The sequence below is a fragment of the Barbatula barbatula genome (assembly GCF_947034865.1).
Source record: "Barbatula barbatula genome assembly, chromosome: 16".
Taxonomy (NCBI): Eukaryota; Metazoa; Chordata; class Actinopteri; order Cypriniformes; family Nemacheilidae; genus Barbatula; species Barbatula barbatula.
This window is the reverse complement of record NC_136779.1, coordinates 8,024,762-8,048,238: the sequence shown is the minus strand read 5'-3', so window position 1 is coordinate 8,048,238 and position 23,477 is coordinate 8,024,762. Positions and strand designations below refer to the sequence as shown.

General features: G+C 38.0%; 1 protein-coding gene across 3 annotated transcripts in view; it reads left to right on the top strand.

Moving 5' to 3' along the window:
• Positions 1-23,124, top strand: part of spata20 (spermatogenesis associated 20) — a 30,934-nt gene extending 7,810 nt beyond the window's left edge. The window contains exons 13-16 of one of the 3 annotated variants that reach the window (XM_079476737.1): positions 2,535-2,743; positions 6,408-6,607; positions 9,220-9,300; positions 22,491-23,124. In XM_079476737.1, coding sequence (XP_079332863.1) covers positions 2,535-2,743; positions 6,408-6,607; positions 9,220-9,300; positions 22,491-22,661 — 661 coding nt within the window. In that variant the 3' untranslated portion in view covers positions 22,662-23,124. Of the gene's footprint in view, positions 1-2,534; positions 2,744-3,000; positions 3,523-6,407; positions 6,608-9,219; positions 9,301-22,490 lie in introns of those variants that run through there. The other 2 variants (XM_079476739.1, XM_079476738.1) reach the window with 2 other exon arrangements.
• The last annotated feature ends 353 nt before the right edge of the window (positions 23,125-23,477 follow it).

Here is a 23,477-nt window from a genome sequence, read left to right as displayed (position 1 = left end):
CAAGCAACCGCTATTAAAATGAATTGGAACGCAACTAGAAAGCCTTATTCAGGTACTAAGACCTTTGTAGGTCCAACGTAGATAAGCATGAGCTTTTAGTTTCTAGTCTCAGCTGTTTTCATCCAAGATCTACCATCACTTATTGTACATGACATTTGAATAGCGCACCAGATCGGACAGCTCGAGGCAATGACATGGAAGGGTCAGATGTTCCTGGCGCTCTCCTAACAGACACCTTACTGAAATGTACCATCCTTTGGAATGCCGGTTGTCTGAACTAGGAGAGAGCTAAGAACCGCAGAGGTTAAATTCCCAGCCATTCGACCCGTCTTGTCTGTCATAAAGCCGACGGCATGCTATCTTCAGACCTGTCACTATCTGTTCCTTCACACTCGGCTGGCTGCAGTGGCACCTCTTCTCAAGAGGCTGAGAACAAGTGGTGAAGAGACTCTGATGTGCTATGATGAATGAAATATATTTTAAACATCAAAGACTTGAGCAATCTTACTGGGTAATGTGATTTCTCAACACAAAGACCCTGCTAAATGCCTTTGTGTGCACGTCAAGCAGTAGACATTTCTTAGCATCTTGGTTTTGGTCGGTGATGTCACTGTTTTCGCTGAAATCTCACATTCTTCTGTATGGATGAGGTGTGACAGACTAAATTACTCTGTCATTTCTTAACGATTTTCTGTCATGGATTGCAGTATTGCATTTTGGCAGCAAGTCAAAGCAAAGCCTCCTTGATATAAAGATAGGAGTACCGCACTAAGGTAAACTATTGTAATAGACTGAAATAGGATGCAGTTCATAAAGTAACTTTATCCAGTGAGTGATGCGCATTCCTCCCTCGGGACCTGTAAATGTGTTTGTGCTCAGCTACAGTGAGAGCAAACTTCACATTTAATAAACACAGACTGTGCTGCCTTCATATTCTTTTTTATTAGTCATTTCGATGTACAGGAACCTCAAGAAGTTACACAGTTACGTAATCGGCTTGAATAAAAGTCTGCATAAATTTGGTCAAAAACAGATGCTCCAAACTGGTTTAGCATCAATGTTTTTTTACAGCAGTGAGAAGCCAGAATGTGGCTGGTTGTAACGCTGTCAATATTCGCAACTGTGGAAATAACTCTGTATTCCGTGCACACTGAACAATAATTCAGTAGTCTTTCTCAAGATATTAAGTGTTGTTTTCTGGAATACAAAATGTTAATTAATTTATGCTTAAAACAGGGGATTGCAACCTTTTTGACTCCAAGCCCCCCTTATGAATTCAACAGTATTCCACTAACAAAAACTTAAAATTTCTACCGATAAAATATTTTAGAGCTTGACATTAACTGGTCAAACATTTATTCATAATAAAAACGGCTAAATAATTAGAAATATCTTTTAGAATTTTTAAAAATCTATTTCAATGCAAATTCTTTCTCTCATTGTAAAATATTAGTCATCTTGAGGCCGCCTTACCAGTCGGCTGGTGGTCCCCTTGCGTGCCACGACCCCCACTGGTTTAAAACAAATAACATATATGCCAATAGGGTAGAAAAAATAAATGTGAAGTTCTGGCTTTTTATCAAGTTGTTAAATCAACTAAAAATATCTGCCAATGGGGTTTGTAATATTATCTTGGTTTAAGTATAATCTTTGGTCATATAATCTTTGGTCAAAAAAATCTGTCATCATTTACTCACCCTCTTGTCATTTCAAACCTGTACTTTCTGAACTTTCTTACTCGTGCAAGACACAAAAGATGATATTTCGAAGAAAGTTGTTAACCGAACAGCGACAGCACCCAATCACTTCTATTGTATGCGCATAAGAACAATGCAAGTGAATGGGTGCCATCGCTGTTCGGTTAACAACTTTCTTCAAAATATCTTCTTTTGTGTTCTGCGGTAGAAAGTAAGTCATACAGGTTTGAGATGACACGAGGGTGTGTAAATTATGATAGAATCTTCATTTTTGGGTGAACTGTCACTTAAAATTATTTCTTCAAGATGCTATTTTACTTTTTTGCAGTGCATTTCTGCCAGAATGCAAATGAAAGCTATGTGCGGGAAAGCGGCCAAACGTGTGTCTATGTATGTCTGTAAACTTTGTCAAGCAATTAACCTGAGGCTGCTCTTTAATTGGCTGACATCAGATTTTCTTATTAACAAACTGAGGGACGAAATACATTTCTTTTGTAAATTAACATCATGCCACATATCTATGTAGTAAATTATTTTTGGATTGTTGTTTTGAATATTCTATTATCGCATAAGTCCTGTGGCTAAACTGGTAGACTGTTTTATTAGATGCGCACAGGTCATAGGTTCTATTCTTTGAGAACACACACAGGCTACTGATAAAATGTGTACCTTGGATTCCTATTGCTCTAAGAGGCTTTGGAAAAGCATCTGCCAAATGCATAATGAAAATGTAAAAGTCAACTCATTATTAATACATGCAATTCATTTCTTTTTCATTACAACAGAAACGGGGAAGTTGACCTTCAACACTAACATTCTCTGTAATGTTTTGTCCAGGGCTTCCCCCATCGCAGGCTTTCTGGATGATTATGCCTTTGTGGTGTGTGGGTTGCTGGATCTATTCGAGGCCACGCAGAAGGTCCGCTGGCTGGAGTGGGCAGAGGAACTCCAGCAGAGACAAGATCAACTCTTCTGGGATTCCCAGGGCAGTGGATACTTCTGCAGCGACCCTTTAGATCCAACACTGCTGCTGGCTCTTAAACAGGGTAAGGCATTGAAATGAGCTGCTTTATATGTTTCAATGTTGATTGACATTATCACATTGGTCTATTTTGTCGCTGAATTTACGGCATGAAATCAAAATGAAAAAATCATATTTTTAATGGAATACTGTAGTGTTTATTATGAGTGACTTATCTGTACACTTCATTCTTTTTTCATTCATGTGCCCTTATAATCTTGAATAAAATACGTTGACCTCCTCCCCTCCTCGAAACGACTTCTCATCACTTCCGGTCACAAGGAATGGCACGAGGGCAGAGCTTTCTCCATAGGAGGATGGTGGTGGGGAAACAAATCCTAGAAAACTGACTGCAAACTAGCATTCAAATCTCCCTCCATTTTGTTAGCAAAGCCCTTCTTCCAAACGATCCAATCAGTTCTCAATATGGGAAATCAAATCCTGCCCTACATTCTCTAATTTTAGAAGCCTCGGATATATGCCAGAATACAGAAAAGTATGCGATGGGCGAAACTTCAAATGGGTGCTGAATTATTTATGATATCGAGAATCTGGGTTATTAATGTAGCGGTCAATGTCATTGTAACACACAACAAAAAAATGAATGATTTAATCAAAAGTTTGATTATTAAAAATATTCTTCATCCGAGCAATGCTGTTCTCAAGAAACATATTAACTATTTTTAAGTTATCACAAAGAAATACAGATGCAATAACAATGGCGTACTCGACCAGAAATAATAATGTAATGAGGTCACAGGTGTGAGTTTCTAGATATTATATTGTAATAAACTATAAACCCAGAATGGTGTCCATGTCTGTTCTTGCTCATTTACCATTAAGAACTGAAATAACCACACCAAAAATCTTTTAAATAGCAATATTAATTCAATTTCTTTTAAGCTTGAGCAGTGTGAGAGAACATCATTCTTTTTGACCTGTTTAAGTGTCCATATGCAACATTTAATTTTATATCTTTATCCTCATATCTGCTGCTGCAAGTTCGGCTGATAAAAACTGCTTATCGGTTTCTGAATGTTAAGTAGATTAAATGTTCAGTTTCTAATCTAATGTAACTTTAATTTAACTTGATCAAAATTACAGCTGTACGTCAGGATAGATGTGCATCAGGAGCAGAGGCACATTTGTTTGCGTTTTTATTTTGTAATTTTTTTAGAAGAGGCCACCAGCAGTGATAGATTAGAGCGATTTGGACGACTACGCAGCAGTCAGGGCCGGCGCTCTTGGAAGTGTGTGGGTGATTATGAGTCGCACGAAAGCGCTGATGAGGTTCTCTAGCTGTCAGTTTGCATTCATTGTAACGTTACTTCAGAGCTCTGCTGTCGCTCCATCGAACAGTCGCTTCGCTCTTATGGAACCTTGGCTGGTTCGGATAACTGTTTCAGCCTGACATGCCCCGCTAAAACCGCCCGTTTCGTCCCCACATAACCTCATTACTGTCTCCCATTGTGTGGTAACATCCTTCATCTTATCTCCCCTTTTTTCCCTCTCCATTTCTTTTCCGGCTGTCGTCTTGTTACTGTGAAATTGTGATATCGCCTTCTCCACCCCTTCATATTTCTGAATAAAACTTGACCGAACCAAGACAGATCCGGTACATCAAAGCCTACATTGTTAAAGCAATTGATATTTCCTTTAAGAAACTCCACACCTATTTTCTTTCACGCCACAGATCGTTCATCAGCATCTTTGTGACGGTGCTACGGTTGTTGTACGAGAGAGTGATTTTTCTTCTATGTTAAAGAAAATGTGACACTTTTGAGAAGTTAGAACACCAGAGCCTTTTAAATGAAATTCCATATTTTCTCCATTGAAACCGGACTGATGTGAGTGCACAGTTACACCACTGTGGGCTTTTGACTGATGTTACCGTAAAAATAGTACTGACACCAATGAGACATGGATGAGGGCACAGAAAGCTAACTGTTATGTTTTTGTTGTTGCTGCTGATAAATGAAAATGGACACAAATCCGATTTTTCATCTTTTCTGAGTGACTGGGCCATTATATAGTGAGCCAGCCATACAGAGTTGGCTCCACGAGGAGCTGTGTGGTGCCGTCACGTGTCAGAGCAGAGTCCCCTCACCGCTCTCTGTCAGCGGAAGACGGATTGCCTCCCGAAGCATCTGCCACTCTGTGTTTTACGCCTTGCCCAAACTAGACAAACTCCAAACCATTTGAATTTTTATGTTTTATAGAAACCACAGACAGTGTAGCGACAATAAATGAGGCTTTTAAGTTGAGGTATTTGGGCTTTTTTTGTTATGTTATTTTAATATAGTAAAATAATTTGTATTTTGCCATTAGGGTCCCCTGGAAAGTGCCTCCACAAGTTAAAAAATTGTCATTTTGATGTGATGTCTGATTTTGTTCGTAGTGAAATGGAGAAGCTGGAGAATTAGGATTTTTTTTACATCCTGATAAAGACATCAAGTATTTTAACGCTAATGCAACAAAGAGTCAAGACTTAACATTACATTGGCAGTTATCATGGGCAAAATAATTCACGGTTACGAAACATTATCACAGTATTATTTTTTTCTTAAATTAACAAATTAAGCTAAAATCTCTACTTTTGCTTATTTTACTTTTGGTCAACAAATCTTAAGTTTGTAAGCATGCGGCTCTTAAAGGGACAGTTCAACCAAAAATACAAATTCTTGCATTATTTACTCACCCTTGTGTTGGAAGAAAGAGAATGATAGTTGGAAGAGAAAGATATTTGGAAGAATGCTTGTAACCAAACAACCTTGGCCACCATTGACTACCATAGTAGGAAATATTGTTAATAAATGTCTTTGTCATGTTAAACACAACGGAAGACAATTTGAAGAATATAGAAAAGCAAACAATTCTGTGGCACTTCTGACTACCATTTTAAGTTTTCCAACTATATCAGATTTGGATCAAATTGAGGTTAAGTAAATGAAGACTGAATTAAATGTTTTGGGTGAACTGTTCCTTTAAGGCAAAGCTTTAATCGGATGCTAAATTATTTACGATATTATCATATGTGTAGAACTAACAGGGTATTAATAATAAATGTTTTATATCACGGTAATTACAATTCCGGTATATTGTGACACCCCTAGTGTGTAATTGATGCTTTGTGTTGATGCCATGAAGAATGATGGGAAATGGAGTCTGTCATAAACCAGCCAAATCAAAAGTACACAAAATGCCACCAAATCTAAATGGGATAGCATTGCTGTTATTCATCAGTCGTCGCTTCGGTGTCTTTCAGTAAATGCAGTCAACTCATTACGTTGTTGTGGCACGAGAACCCACTCCTATCAGCCCCTCCACACACACATACACCAACAAAGTGCAGATAAAGTAAATCAGCTCACAGCTCTGGAGCCACTTCACTTGTGATACCAGACACTTTTAGCCCTGTGCGACTTGATAAAAGGGTCCCGGTTGAATCGTTTTTGTGGATCATCAGTGTAATGATGCCGTTTTTCCAGAGCTTGACTGTTTACATGGAGAACATGCAGGTTTTGTTCCCGTAGCTCAACTGGTAAAGCGTTGCACTAATAATGCAGAGGTTATGAGTTTGATTCACAGGAATCACATTGACATGCATATTCATAAAAGTGTTTACCCAGTTGCTGTGTGCGTTACTTTGGATTAAAATGCATTCATTTATATTATAATTTTTTTATCAGATCAAGATGGTGCTGAGCCCAGCGCAAACTCAGTCTCGGCTATGAACTTGCTGCGGCTCTCCCACCTCACAGACAGGCGGGACTGGATACAGCATTCTCAACATCTATTGACTGCCTTCTCAGATAGACTGCTTAAGGTGCCAATCGCCCTTCCAGACATGGTTCGAAGTCTCATGGCCCAACATTACACGCTTAAACAGGTAACTTAATTCTATCCACTGCTACTGAATATGAAACAAAGTTTCTTTGTTGCTAACATGTTCATCTTGCATCATGCTTACATTCATCATACTTGCATTAGATTGTCGCGGGTTCGATTCCCATATAACACAAATACTGACCAAAGAAATTAAGTGATATATATTAAAATAAATTGGAGAGGATTAGAGATTACCATATTTTTGTATGGTTAACCGGAAGTAAGTGCCGCGCTTGTTCCCTCGACCGGACGCCTTCGCATTTTTCCCATAGACTTTTGGAAGATCGCAAAAGATAAGCTCCGTGATTAACAAAGGTTTATGATGTTACCACGTTTTGTCTATCAAGATAATCTTTTCAAATGAGCACAACATCATATTTTTGAAGCCGAAATACAATCGGCAGAAGTAAAAAGTGAAAAAACCACGATACTACAAACAGACTACACTTAAGATCGCTCGATATCAACGTCACCACCACCAAGCTACCAAGCAACAACTCTTTCAAACTTTGTTAAAAATGTATTTCCTGGTAACAAATTACTCTGAATGAATCTGCATCTACTTTTAAAGAGATTTGTGCCCATGTTGCATTATTTGTGAGCCTTATATGCGTGATGACGTCTAACATCCCCGCCAAAGGAAGTAGTCGCTTTTAGCAACTTGTTAGCAAGCGCCATTTTTTAAGACACAGTAAGGCTTTAAAAAGTCACAAGCCGGTTAAAATTGGTGTGTTTTATGTCATAGAATAAAACATGAAAATATTTAGAGATTTTGTTCACCACAGACCATATTTTGGTCAATTTACCAAAAACACATTCAAAAAGCCTTTGGAGCGACGCAACCCAAAGTCCTAAAATGCTAACCCGCTTCCGGGATTTGCAAACAATAATACTTCATCTCTGAGGCTCCCTATTAAGGGTTATTCTGTGCTTAGAGCTACAGGCCTGTGGTAGCGCCCTCATGTGTCTTGGAGGTAGTATAGTTAGTTTAATCTCTGTTGTTTCTCAAAGTTTCTGTAGCTCTTTCTATAGATGACGATTGATGAAGTGACTGAGATCCTCAAAGATTTGTCTCGCCTCAGTCCTGTTGTGTCTGGGGTAGATGCCCTGCGGGTGGATCGTTACACCCCAGGTGATCTGCACGGTTGACCGCACTAACCTCTGCCAGTTATTACGGTCCTGTATGGCACTGCTTCTGTACAGTAATACAGGCTGACAGGGTGCTTTCAATTGTGCACACATGCTACAATGATCGCAGTGTTCCAGAGTCATCCTGAATTTCCTCAAGCACGGTTGGGCAATGTAAAGTTATGAGTGAACTTTGTAGTACCTGAAGCTAGTTAGCCAAGAGCCGTATTGATTCATGAAGCGGTTGTATATTCTCTCTGGTTATTTCACATAATCTGATATTGATGGCTAGTAGTGAAAATATTTGTGCTGGTCTTGCTGGCCCAACATAACCGTCCTGCTAGTTATAGGGATAGTTCACCCAAAAACATCATTGTAACATTATTTACTCACCTTCATGTCATTCAAAACTTGACTTTCTTTCTTTGGCAGAACATAGAAATTATTTTTTAGAACATTGGTAACCAACAACATTGGCCTCCACTGACTTCCATGGACACAAAACTACTTAAAATATATTTTCTGTTTAGCAGAAGAACAAGTCATATATATTTTGAACGACAAAATGTTAAAAAAAGATTTTTGGGTGAACTATACCTTTAAAGGTATAATCCAGTCTTACTATTAAATGTTTTGGAAACCTGAGAGTGAACTTTTCTTAAGTAGAAACCGTCACTTGTGATAAATCAGCCTGCGGGCTAATGTTAGCCCGATTAACATAATGACACAAAGAAGATTGAGTTTGTTTGCCCTGGTGAAGAGTTTTTCTCACTCCTGGCCACATGCTTTTATGTAATTTGGAATTAGTGCCTTGCAGCCTTCACCTAGACAAATTTTGTAATTATATTGCCTCAAATGTATAAAAAACATGTTTCCTATAGCTGGAAAAGCAGGGCACTAACATTGGCAAGACCATGAGTTGGATTTCCAAGGAAGACCCAAACAGATCAAATATATCTTAAATGCAATTTGTTTTATATTTAAAATGCACATTGTGAATTTGCCTCCAATCGTTCTCTTCTAGTTCCTGCGTTTTGTTTTCTAAAAATATATCCGCAGAATCAACAGCCAGTCATCCGTCTGCTCTGTCAGGACCATTAACTCTCGGATCCGTCACATGTCGACAAACGCACACCTTAGACTGATTGGTACTGCGGCTGGATGAAACTTTTTACTGTTAGGGCACTTTTTTCGAAGTTTTCCCCTGTTCCAGGACAGTTGTAAAAGCTGTGAACATGTGTCACGGCCATCAGAGCTCACCGGCTGAAGGGAATCCATCAGTGTTTGGAGCAATAACAAGCTAGGGGTCCCACTAAGGGCAGCCTGCTCCACATCACACCTGCCCACCTCATTATAACGCTGTGCAAGCAGCGCTGACCCTTTCTTTATCTCTTTCATTCACTTCTCATGTGTTGTTCTCAACTCTTTTTTTTTTGTTTAGTTGTGCTGCTTTGTGCAACTCTCTCTCTTTTTTTCCCCCCAAAGATTGTTATCTGTGGCCAGCCTGATGCGGAAGACACTTTGAGTTTGATTTCCAGTGTCAACTCCCTATTTCTGCCTTATAAAGTAAGTGTGCTTTAATGTTTAAACGAAAACTTAAAATTATAAACTGCATTTAAATTATACTGGTTTTGATTCAAACTGCTGAGCAATTCTGTGAAAATGTCAAGGACATTTACCATGAAAAAATCCCGTTTTTTACCAACGGTTTTAAGTATGGTAACAGCACAGATATTAACATTTGGTGGTTCAAATACCCATGTGAGATCTCTCTTCAAATTTGTAAAGCATTTGTTTTATTTATCGTGCATGATTTTTCATATTCAGGTAAGTGCCATTTTCACGATTGTCACATCCATGACGCTACATATTCCTCATAAATGGACACATGAAAACAAAAATAAAGTAACTATTTAATGTTCTATAAAGAGGCATCCCTTCTCCATTCATTGGCTATTGTTGCTTCAGGATTGTACACATTTTATTTCACAGAAATCCTACAAAGTTGTCGTCTCCCAAAAACCACGTCCTTTTTTGGTCACATAACGCATGTTTATTTCCCTTTTAAAAAAAGAAAATTTGTTCAAAAACTGAGATGTTTTGATGTTTAGTCTCTGTCAACAAGGGTTTAGTAAAATATAAACAGATGGTTTAATATATTTGTAACAAATGCATTCTCTGAGCATCTTTATATCACGTCCATAACGCAAGATGTCCAGTCCATAACGTTGGAATTGCCCTGCTAATGAGATATTTCATTAGCGGTTTCATTTACAATTGGTTTTGTTTTGGAAAATCATTTCGTTTTTTTTGGAAAACCACAAAATGAACCTAATTTAATATGAATTAAATAGCATCCCGAATAATAGTTTCTGTTTAAATAATATGTGTCTGTGTACTTTGCATATTAATTTAGTTTTTTTAAAACATGCACTGATTCACGCATTCAAAAAAATAAAATTTATTCTAAATATGTATATGTATGTGTTTATAAATACAAAATATTCACAGTATGCATACATATACTATGTAAACACAAACTTTTATTCTGGATGCGATTAATCGTTTGACAGCTCTACACATAATACATTGTAAATTTAAGCAACATAGATTATATGTGGTTGATAACATGACCTGACCTTTTCTATATCTCAGTGGTTTCTCACAGTATCTAGACTATTTCTCTTGTACACGTTTCTCTGGTTAAAACAGACCACCGTGTGCAATGGAGCGGAGTCATGCTAATGAGTTCACTAAAGTAATCTCCAGCTAAAGGTCAAGTTGTCAGATTTGTAACCTACGCGTGCTGATGCACATACTGCAGAGACAATAGCGATGCGCACTGCTTAGAATTTTTTAATAATTAGTAAAGAGTTGTGCGTTGTCCGTAGATCGCTAGCCTTAGGCTTGGATTTGGATTTTTTTTCTTTCGCTAAAGGTCAAAGCTCAGGATAGCATTTGCTCTCTTTCTGGCCTTTTAGTCCGCGCTCCTCCGTCTGGCAACAGGAAGAGAAAAAAACACACAAATGCGCCGAGCACCTGGTTTTAAAGGTGAAACCAATATCACACACAACAGAATACACACCAGGGTCTTACCTTTTGCCATTTATGGCAACATCCATTAACATATGTGAAAACTCCAATGGGATGGTTTTTATAGGGAACGGCAGAGAGGGGTCATGAATAGAAAACAGGCTCGGGGTCTTAGTGTTATATCAGGTAGGTCTGTGTAAGCATCTCGTACGGCAAATGTTGTGTGAAAGGCACAGTTTGGTCTTTTCGCTTCGCATCATTTATTAACATTGTTCCTCTCTGGTGCACGAGCTTTTGCACATTCATCTTCTGTCTCATTTACACTTATGTAATCTTAATGATTCCATATCTCAGAGTAATGATACTAAGGTCACATTTACAGAGTTCATAATATATTTTCACTTTTTTTGTCTAGGGACAACTTGAATTCAACTTTGTTTTCTCAAATAACTTTTTTATTATGTTTGATTCATTGCAGCCTAAAGACAGAATGTTTGTTTTCATAATCGTTCATCAGGATGTAATAACGTTCTCCACATACAGCAAAGAGACATTTCTGCTGGTGTATGCGCAGATGGTGAAAATTAATAATGATTCACCGGATCCAGTAAAATCTCAAGGAGTTAAGTGTGTTAAGAATGCGTTAAACAGAGTTGAGTAGGATTAAAATTTGTATCTCTCTTGTTCTTGGTCAGCTATTAAGGAACCCTGTCTGTGCTTTGGTAAAGCTGAGTCTATATTAAAGGAATCTTTCTAGAACGCTGTTTAGAATTTGTTATTATTTACAAACCTTGTGTCATTTCAAAACGTTTTGACCTTGTTTCCTCTACGGAACAAGTAGAGATTTTTTTAGGATGTTGGTTACCTAACAACATTGGCCCCCATTGACTTCCATTGTATGGGCACAAAACCACTGAGACATTTCTCAAAATATCTTCTTTTGTGTTCCAGAGAAGTCTTATAGGTTTGGAATGACATCAGAATGAATAAATGATGACCGCATTTTAATTTTTGGGTGACCCCCTTCGACTGGGTGTGTCAGCGTCTATTAGCCAGCAACATTAAACCTCACAGAAGTGAAGAAACATCTGGAGCACCTGGGCAGGTGGATCTAACATCTCTTGTGTAAACGGAGTCTCATTTTTCTGTTCCAGGAGCACTTAAGTTCAAACAAATCCATCACAATGACACACTGGGAAAGGAACGATGCATTGTGGGGCCTCTGAGCGTTTCAAGTATTCCACTGTACTTTCAGATACAGTTCATGTAGACCTTGCATTGGCAAAAAGCATAAATCACAAAATCTCTGGACCGTTCTAGTTTTCATATTCAATCTAAATTCAATAGCATGTTCTCATGTGTTCAATCTACACATTAAACAGGTCACTCATATCCCTTGGATTTGATTGGAGGAGGGAAGAACTTGGCCCAGTTGCATAGGCACAGCAAGGCGACAACCAGAAGAGTTTTTAAAAAAACGACAGAATTACATCTGGTCAGGCAGTGATAGTGACTGCTCAAACGCGCGCACACACACACACAAAGACACACTTCTCATTGCTTATCTGTGACTAAGCCTCAGATGGACCCTTGAATTGTTTGTTTAATTGACTTGGACACGATGGAAAGATCAGGGTGTAGACTGCGGATTCGGAAGGGCTTACTGAAAAATAGATAACTCTCTGGTATTGAATTGAACCTGCAGTCGAATCATCATCCCTGACTTCAAATCCTTAGGGGGTCTCACTATTATTTGAGAACTGGATAAATTATTGCTGTTTTATATTCTGGTGTTATGAATAAATGTTTGCATGATGTCAAGAAAATGACATCTTTTGTTAGTTAACTCTGGTATGGTGTTCATGTTTTGTTACGGCAAATACTTAGTCTGGTGGGCACAAAAATGTATGTAAAAATTTATTTTAAAATACTTTATACCCATTATAAGCAACACTGGTGAAATATCTGGTTAATATTTCTATTTACCACTGAGAATTCACATTTATGTAAAAGGATGATATTTTTGTTAAAGATGTTTCAAGAATAAACATTATATTAATGTCTGTTGTTAAAAAAAACTATGAATCGCATAATTGTTTTTTTTAGCAGACATTGAAAACAGGTCCCATAACCCTGAACATCACACTAGGGTTAAAGTCACCGTGAACAGGAATTTGCGATGGATTTCAATTCCGTATTCGGACACATTTCCAAATGAAAAAGAATATCGGATGTAAAAATTAGAGGGCGTGTCGGGTGTTTTCAATCACAAATTTATCGGATGTGTAAAACAACCTTTTTGAATGTCATAAGGGCACATTCAGTTTTTAAAAGACAATGACTAAAACTGATAAACTATTTATAATAAACACTGCCTTATTATTTTTTAAAATAACAAAAGCTTTGAAATATTTGAAGAATATGAATAAACCCTACTTAAGTGTAACAAGTTTTGTGAGATTTGGTAACATAAGAATAAATAATGCACTGGTCGAATATGATTTAAAATGACATGCTGATCTTTCTGTTTCATGCATTTACAATGAAGGGGTACTGCATCCCCAGATGAAGATTCTTAGTGATTTACAACCTCAGTTTCAGTCTGTTCATGATTCTTAACTTTTATATGGCTTCAGAATTCTTGGAATGTTGCACATAATTTGTTTGGACTATTTTCACATATTTTTATGGTGATTTTGCAACATTTGAAGCTTTAAATCTCCTGTCTCTGTTCATTGCATGGGAGAGCAACCAGTCCTTTTTTCCAGATTTTGTTCTCTTGTTTTCTGAGGTTGTACAGCTTTGGAATGACATTGGGATTTGTAAACAATTACAGAATTGTATTTTATTTGTTAAACTAATCCGTTAATACCAAAAATATGATTATTTGTCTAAAAATAGAGAGGGATCACCGAATTGCCCTTTCCAAATAGCGTTTCAGTCTGACATGTGTGCTTTTATTTATTCAGTAAGATTAAGATACATATGTCCTTTTTCTCCCTTAATCTGTGTTTTTAATTTGTAACAAGACAGACACATAATTACAAAGAGATAAATGATTCTCACCTGAAAAGTTAGGACATAAATGTAATGAGAACCATCATCTTAAGTGACTATATAAGCCAGATCCAGCTCTTTGTGTCTGTTGGGTATTCTTTATAAACAAAGAGAAACAGAGCTCATTACAGTCGTATAAATCCTTACAATGGAAAGATCATGCCTCAGCATTCCTCATACAAACAAAACTGTGCACACAAACACACTTCCATACATATTACTTTTAAATATTAAAGGCACAATCTGCTTCCCTGTATGAAAAAATGTGAAATGGAATCGGGCCCAGAGACTCCAGGGTTGATGAGATTTTGTGCACGTACATCACGAGGGCATTTAGAGTGCTATGGGTTTGGCTTTTCTCTTTGAACTGAGACACTCAATCTGACACTGGCTCACCGGGAAGCGTGTTTGTGTAGATATGGCCATGATAGATTTAACCTGAGCATACTTAGGGTTATCAAAACGGTGTTCTCGTTCTGAGTTCTCATTGTCTGGGTCACCAGTCTGCAGCAGAATGCTGTGTGAGTGCTAAGTACCTTTTGTATTATAAGGCATGTTTGTTTAGTTTGGTCTGAAATTGAAAATTATGATTTCATCCTGTCCGTTTAGCTTCCATTTGACCGCTCTATTGAACAGGGCCAATTTTTTTAAGTTTTGTTGAGACGGTTTTAAAATCTGATCTATGGGATTGACTATGCACAAAATCGATGTGCGGATGTAAAGAAATTAGACCTATTTGTTTAGATGGTTCAGGTGATATCGGTTGCTTTAGTAATGATACAAGTGCTGGCCAAGAGACTTTCTCATACGAAGTGTCAGTGTTAAAAAAGATGATGGAACACTGGACATTTGGCTCTGCTGATGTCGATCATGTTATTTTGCTGTAGTGCTGAACTCAGGAGAAATACTTGAGAAGGTAATTGACGGAGGCATTTTTCATTCGTGCTTGTACTGTGTCCAAAACCTCTGGCTTGTTCACTGATTCAGTATTTAATACATGTGAATGTCATTTAGTCGACTATATAAGGGAAGTGAAAGATAAAAAAAGTGCTTTCAGACTCCAGATAATGAGCGCTTATTGTATGATAATAAATGTGCGTTTCATCTCAAATGATGAAAAACTACTTTAAATCCAATCTGATTGTTCAGTCTGAGATGCATACCAGAACATTTTATTTTAATCCGATTTCAGACCACTAATGGATGTGGTTTGGAAACATCAGATTTGATGCGTTTTTGTGCCGTTTAGACCAGAAAAATCGAAACAAATTTCAGTCGGATACCACGGACTGTACAAGTTTTGCCGTCTCCAAAGATAAAGCCAAATATTTAAGATAGTGTTCCATGTATTCAGCTTATGAACGTGACCATGTGCCCAAACAGGCCCTACGGTGAAATAATTCTCAATTCATGACCTGAGACCCTTCCACACGCTTGACTGACTTAAATAACAAAACGAATGAGTCTTGTTCCGCTGTAAGCATTGAGCATCCACCGATCAACGCTCGCTGTGCCCTCAATGTGATAATGGCACGTTCGACCTCATTGAACATTTTGTGGAAAGTAAATTAAAGGTTTATGACAGGAAACTTAGAATAGGTTGAGAGCGTCTTGCAGGGCTGCGCTGAAAATTCACTCTTCACGATACATTAGCCATCCAGACTAGAAAATGTTTTTTCATTTAAATCCAATTATTGTATCATCTGTTCTCTAATTTTGTGCCACAGGGTTTAATTGTGGAGAATATATAAGAATCTCCCGCTTCGCAGTCTGATCTGTTCTTAGTTCATTCAGATTTGCTACAGGTCCCTTGAATTCAAGCCCCCCTTACGAAATCATTTAAACCCACCCGTTGTAATTTGCAGGAATGATTAAAACTGTAGGAATACATTTGTGCATGACTTTAATGAGACTGAAGTCTGTAGATTGTAAGGTGATGCGTGTCCTCGTGGGGCTTGTTACAGTAGAACACGAGGCGTTCAAACAGCCTCTCCATCTCCATGATGATGGCAACCAGCTGCTCACGGCAGTCACGTGACCTCGGAAAAAGATGAAGAATGTTCTGAGATGAATTTGAGCGTCCACACTAGCGTGTTTGAAAGCTGTTTGTCCAGATGTAATCTTCACCAACAATGATAACATATGTTTGCTAAAATGTTTTGTAATTAAAGGAATGATTCATTCATTTTTGGCAAATAAATTATAAGAAGAATAACCGAACAACCCGTTGACTTGAATTGGTTTTGCGTCCATACAATGAGAGTTAATGGGCACCAATGTTGTTTGGTTACCAACATTCTTCAAAATATCTTCTGTCGTGTTCTGCAGAAGAAAGATAGTTATACAGGTTTGAAATGAGGGTTTTGGTTGAACTATGACACTATGACACTATGACATTTTACAAAACCTCAAGTGGATCTAATTGACTTTTTCAGTTCATCCATGCATTTGTTTTGGCATGTTTAGACTGACCAGCATACATCTATATGGTGGTTTTGAAGCTGGCACATCACACAGCTGTATTGGTTTGTTACTACACATTTGACCACCAAATTAAATATCAGCTGTGTTACTCACTGGCCCCTGGTCACCTCACATTTTCAAGAAGTGGCCCCTTTAAGTGCCCTGCCCGCGTTGGAGTGTGGCCCTTTTTGTACCGCGAAGAGTTCTTGACTTTCCCGTCTGATTACGGAGACAAATGGCACTGATTCCCTAACCAGGCCGCAGAGACGTGACAACAAGCAGAGAGGTCTCGAAGCATCCCTGCGAAAGCGAGAATGAAAATCAAGTGCAGTAAAGGTTTGAATAAGGATTAAGACACTCAGAAACAACACAGTGATGGATAATAGCAGATCTGATTTGAGTCACTTTTTTACTTGCAAGCCCCAAGCTTGTCCAAAATCTAACACACAGTGAAAAAATATTTCCCAGTATAAGTCCATGATCTCTCTTTGCCTTGTTAATGTAATAATATTTGGCGTCAGCTAATCGCCCCGTCTCATATTCACAAACTCAGGTCACACATCATCACCATCGCTCATGTCTAATAAAGAAAATCTGACTCGGCTTCTCAATCTTTAGCCGAGACTTGAACACGCCCCTGGCATGCTGCGCAATATTGTGTTATCTCTGTGAAAACAGTTCCAGAAAGTAACGCTTACCTTGTAATCGCTCAACCCTTAACATGTGACAAAGCCTTGCATATAATATCTAACCTGTACCCGCTGACAGATTTTATATGAATAGTATATTATACCACTTAAATTGGATGCTTCACCCCTCCAACCTTTATCATTTAAATACCCAGAGGTTCGAGTGAGATTCATTCTGTCATATTATCTCAGCGGGATGTTTGTTGTAGGTTTTAGTGATGTCACCAGATGTATGAGGTGCCTCAGGTGAAGCAACACAAGTTCACCAGAAGTGCATTTGTACAGTCCTACATAATATGCTGAGGCGAGATTAGACATTGCCAATGCTTAAAGGGAAACGTTTTTTAGCTCCGTTTTCTACTTGGTATCATTAAAACAAAAGAAACAATCAAATGTGGATGTTGGAATAAATCTCATTGAACATTATGGCTGTTTAAGCAAACTCCTGACAATTTAATGACTTCAATTTGTTTTCCAACTTCTAGGGCTTAAGTTCAAGCTAATTTTTTTTTTCGAAAAACGCCTGAAGAAAGGATGCTGATATAATACATTAAAAGCTGTGCGGTCCTCTGTTTCAGCACAGAACGGTTTCATCCTGATCTCAGTGCAGTTGCAGCGTGTACAGCTGTCAAATGTCACCAGTTCTCCATTAAACACTCCCACACTCACACCGCAGACAACATCAGCTCATAAAATAAGCTTGAGGTATGTCTGACCTTGACATAGATGGACCCTGAAGTGATGTTATGTCTAGCTGTCAATCATCTTTAGATCATCTGCTCTCACAATAAACAAGGTCTTTGTTAATCAGTGTCACAATAAGATGCTTCTCCTATGTAGTATCTCTCAGTTAATTTACTCACCGTCATTCCAAACCTGTATGACTTTCTTCTGCAGAACACAAAAGAGGAGATTTTAAAGAACGTTGGTTACCAAACAACATTGGCCCCTATTGACTTTCATTGTATGGACACAAAACCACTAAGACATTTCTCAAAATATCTTTATTCGTGTTCCACTGAATGAAGAGTTATATATGGAGTTTGAATGACATGAGGGCGAAAAAACGATGTCTTTTTTTAATCCTTTCAAGATAAACGTTTTCCATGACAATGACACCTGCCATCCATTGACCTAAACTAACTTGAGAACTTTGCGACTTTATAACCTTACATCACCCTTGAAAAACACAGCAGAGCCACCTTCTATCCTAAGACAATTAAAATACCCCACGAGTCTTTTATCCTCCTTATGAGAGCTTTTCCGCAGGTGCTCCTGCACATGGGAAATTGTCGCTTTAGAGTTTCTCTGCTGCCGGATGAATCCCTGACAAGCTTTAATGAGCAACCCAAGAGAGAACTGAACGCTTAATAGGAAATGGGCTTCAGACGGACAAGCCAGCGCTTGTTATATTCAGCAAGCTTAGGCTTTTTTTAAATGGTGCGGTCTGATTTATGATGTTCCTGCATATGGTGAGTTGAGGTCTGGACGTCTCATGAGTCAGGGTAAGAGATGCTTCGACCATCTCGCTGGCTGATCCTGATGTATGCAGAGAGCGACCTATGCATCACCTCAGCAGGAATTGTCAACCCTTAACATCATTAACTCCTCTAGAGGATCACAGACGCTCAGTGAGGAGGAGGAGTGGAGTTTGCAGAGGAGATGAAATAGAAAAGAAGGAAATGGTCTCTGCTTAGGTAGTCTGCCTTTTCACATTTTTTGCTCACTTTGAGTTGCGGGCAGGGTTGAAATAGAAGCTTCTCTATAAATAAGCTGTTATTGCTATAGTTAAGTAGTGAGAATTTGGAGGTCTATTGGTACACCAGAAATAGTTGACCTAACAATGAAAAATCTGTCATTGTTTACTCTTTATTTAGCGTTTGGGCAATTCCAGCATTATGGATTTGACATTTTCAGTCAGAACTTGAAATATAAATTATTTAGGAATCATATGTTTATATTTTTCTATATCATTATTTCTGTTTCATCGAACGCACAAGCTGGCCTGAAGTTCACTTGCGTCTGTATTCGGTTATAATATAACCATTTATTATATATTGAAACAATATTAATATTACCTTAATATTTTATCGTATAATAATATTATTTATTCATTATTTATTAAATTAAAACTATTCAACAGTTATTGATTCTTTGCGGTGAAGTACCAGACGTTAGGTTTGGGCCACATAATATTTAAAGGTGATCTGTTAACATTTGAAAAACAAATACATTTTTTTAGGATAATAAACCCTTATAAATAATCGTGAAATTAAGTTTTCCGAAAAAATTATTATCAATACAATTATTCAAACTTTCTAGTACGCCAATATTCGTCACACTGATCGATGGTTTATCAATAAATCTGCTTATGATATACTGATATACCGGCAATAACTTACTAAGCTCCACATATCCATTCCATACATTAGCCTTTATCTTTGAGTGATGTCGATGAAGACACAGGAATCAATGAGTTCATGATGCCCCGTTTCTCTTTGACCAACAAATAAACTTACTGCAGATAATTAAATGACTAATGGATGTGTGCTCTGCTTGTGCACAATGACAGCCTCAAGCTCTCCAGAGAGGCTTCATCCTGCCAGTAGAGAAAGCTGATGAAATTCTCCAGGCTAATCAACTGTTGTGTGTGTGTGTGTGTGTGTGTTTGACATGTGTGTTCAAGTAAGTCTAGGTAGGAGCTGACAGTCTGGATGAAGGATATCAGTTGTATGGAATCATGGCTGAGCTCATGGGAATTTGTGAATCAGGAGAAAGAGATGGATTTAGTTGCAGAAGGGTTGTAATAGCAAAAGTACAAAACGCAGATGCTGGGGTGCAACTGTTTGTACCTCTCTGAGTCATTGCTTTATATTATTATTTTATTATTATTCCATGATTTATTGAAACCTACTGACTTACGGTCTACTTTAAGAATTTGTTGAATGATTTTAAAGACCTAGATTTAGTCTAGCCTTTGGTTAACCCCAGGCCTTTTCGGTCTGTTTCTTCTGCTGGTTTTTTATATTGGCGTTGTTGGACTGTCGCAGCTCTTTGAGTCAGTATGTAGACAGCCCGGGTGAGGTCACAAGAAATTTGACAGAAAGCCTTGCCGAGCTGCTAGCAGGAACGTAATGATGCGGAATGGCCCCTGAGATGCTATACTGAAAAGATCCTCACAAACGGACAGGAACAATATATTGTGGTTAGAAGTCTGACTTCTCGCTGAGTTGAGTAGTTAACAGTGCCTGTGAAAAAAAGATTTTGCTCTTAGTATACTTAAAATATCCACCAAAAGCCAGGATCTAAGTTCTGGATCTAAGAACCTTTCTCAGATTTAACCATACTCCCTCACAACATTTGGGACCAGAGCTTGTTATGAGAAAGGTGGTCGCAGTAGGGCACAACAATTTCAGCATTTTATTTTTGGAAAAGTAAGGGACCCAGAGCAATATACACTACCTCTCAAAAGAGTAGTAACACTTACTCATTTGTTATTATTATTACCACATGTTTTGAATAATATCTAATGTCCACCTCTGGACCAATGTCATTAAAAACACGTTTTACCTCGTTTTAAATTCTATGATCATCATTCTGAATCTGATCTGGAAGGCTTTGGCTTTGAGAAAAATGTACATAATTAATGCCACAAGGTTTTTCTCTTTAATTTGATACATTGTGTGTTTATTTATTCACAAAATACTTTTATTTAGATTTTTATATATTTAGATATAGGTTTTTTGTATATTCTCAACGTTTTGTGAAAATGACTTTTTAGTTAATAGTAAGTACAATTATATATTGTCTGCTTTTATCTATAAGTATTCATATTAACATTTTCTAAGTATTTTAGTAAAATATCCCCAAACTTTTGACAGGTAGTGTACAGTCAAGGAACCAAAAGTGAGCCAAGGTCCTTGTCTGGATTTAATACAAACAGCTTTTGGCTTGGCAGTAAAATGAGAAAAGGTAGATTTTCTTTTTCAGTCCTTTCTTTTCCGTAACTGTAATCTGTGGCACACAGACTCTTTCTATCTCACTCTCCAGTTTCTGATCCTACGGTGGTATTGTTCAATGCTATTGGAGGAAGAACCCAGTGTGGCTACCACACTGCCCTCACCTGCTGCTGTGCCATCCAGCCCCCCTGACGGGATCTGGCCCTGATTGAGTTATTTCAGACTTTTCCCCCTGTGAGGGAGGTGAAGTATGGGAGGGGTGTGATGCTACAGTCTGCACTGATCAATACAATTGAATTATTTAGAGACAGGCTTTACTGTACACAGCATTGGCTGATGGAGAGTTTGTTATATGGTCAGTAACCACATGTGGTGCACTGGTTTAAGATTGTTTTTACGAGGAGTACTGTAGAAGTACAAGGAGGGACAGGTCAGGGTCTTCTCTCCCATAGTAGCTTCTTTGACCCCCCTGCAAATACAAGGGTCATATATAAACAAAGACTGTACAAATGAACCATTGATAGAGCTGTCACTGTAGTAGCTCAGCTTCATACTTGATCTGTGCTTATTACTAGTCAGGAAGGCGTATGGAGACATAGGGCTCATAAATTTCATATTAGAGTAACAGTATATGGCTTTCTCCACTGATTGTCATCATGATGACTGTTATGGATTTTTCTCTTTAATATCCTTCCCCCATGAATTCTAAATTAAATTTAAAGTAGAATTTAAATTGGAAAAAAGATGTGTTATAACTACTTTATGGATAATTTTTCTATAAAACACCCTTAAACATATCTAGATATATGATATTAATAGTGATTGTTTATTAATTATTCATGCATATAGAAATGTTTTGCATATAGATTTTTAAAGAAGAATGTATATCATTTAATTTATATACTTTTCATTATATTATTAAAGTAACAGTCTTCGAAGTCTTCAAAACAGGGCCAAATCTCTATTCTAAAAATAAGTAAATAAATATGAATACGAAGTTAGAATTAAAAGGACAATTCACCCAAAAGTTTTAAATTCTGTCTTAACTTACTTACCCTCAAGTTTTCAGAATCTGTATAAGTTCCTCTGTACAGATGACCACAGAGAAAGATATTTGGAAGAATGCATGTAACCAAACAGTGACACCATTAACTGCCATAGTAGAAATATTACAGTGGTGGCCAAAAGTCCCCCAGAACTGTTTGCTTTCCTCCATTCTTCAAAATATCTTATTTTGTGTTCAACAGAACAAATTTATATCAATGTTTCCTACTATGGTAGTCAATGGTGGCCAAGAACTGTTTGGTTACAAGCATTCTTCCAAATATCTTTTAATCAGAACAAATACATTTAAACAGATTTGGGACAACTCGAGGGTGAGTAAATGATGACAGAATTAAAATTTTTGGGTGAACTGTTCCTTAAATTACATTTACAGTAAATGTTGTCACAAAATGGACATCTTCTGTTCCAATTGAGATCCGACAGGATTTAAACTCCAGCTCACGAATGAAAATGGAACCGTTTCCGATTTTTTATCTGTTTCTTTGCTCAGGTCCTGATGTTGGCCGATGGTAACACAGAGGGCTTCCTTTATGAAAAGATGCCCATCCTCTCCACCCTTGTTCCTCTGGACGGCAAGGCCACGGCGTACGTGTGCGAGAACTTCACCTGCGCTCTCCCTGTCACCTGCCCTCAGGAGCTCAGGAGACTGCTGCAGGAGTGAGCATCATCCGTCACGCCGTGCCAACATCGTGGGCCGCTAGATGTCTCAAAATTATACCAGTACAAAACTGCATCCATCACACAACGGTCATAAATGAAATGCACTGTAAGATATTACATGGTGGTAAGGTAAAGCTCTGGGGGGGAGGATATTTGTGATGTTTAACCTCATTTTTAGACTTATCTCAAGGCGGTGGTCCAGGGAGATGGAAGTACAATAATATCATAATGTGAGATGGAACGCTGAGACACTGTACCTTTTATAGGTTATTCTCATGAGCTCAAGTGATTGACATCCAGCGTTTTTAAAGATCAAGCATGTTTCTCCTAACCTTTCTATGCACTGCAGCTTTTCAGGTGTGTATGAGCAACGAGCTGCACCCTAGATAAAGAGATTCATATACTGTATTTGCAAATGAGAATAATTTAGAATCTAATAAATACTCACTGAGTTACCCTGGTTGATCTGTGCTTTATTCATTTTGTAAAACACACATTGCAGCTGCAGTGTAAACATCAACGGAATGGTTGGGATGTTCTGAAAAAGCAAATACAGGTCTTAAGAAAGCGCAGCATTGGGTAGTTTTGCTAGCAGAGCAAATGCATTTAATTTTAAGGTTGTTCAGATCTGTGGAAAGGAAGCGACAACGCTGAACTTTGTTGGATTTTTCCTTCCGTGATGCTGAGGGATGCGTCTCTTTCACTGAGACAGCTCCCTTCCTATTCCACCCCCGCAACCTCACCAGCCGTGGGTGACAAGGGAAGACAAAATTAAACCATCTGCAGTGCTACAGTACCCTGCGCTGTATCACAGCCA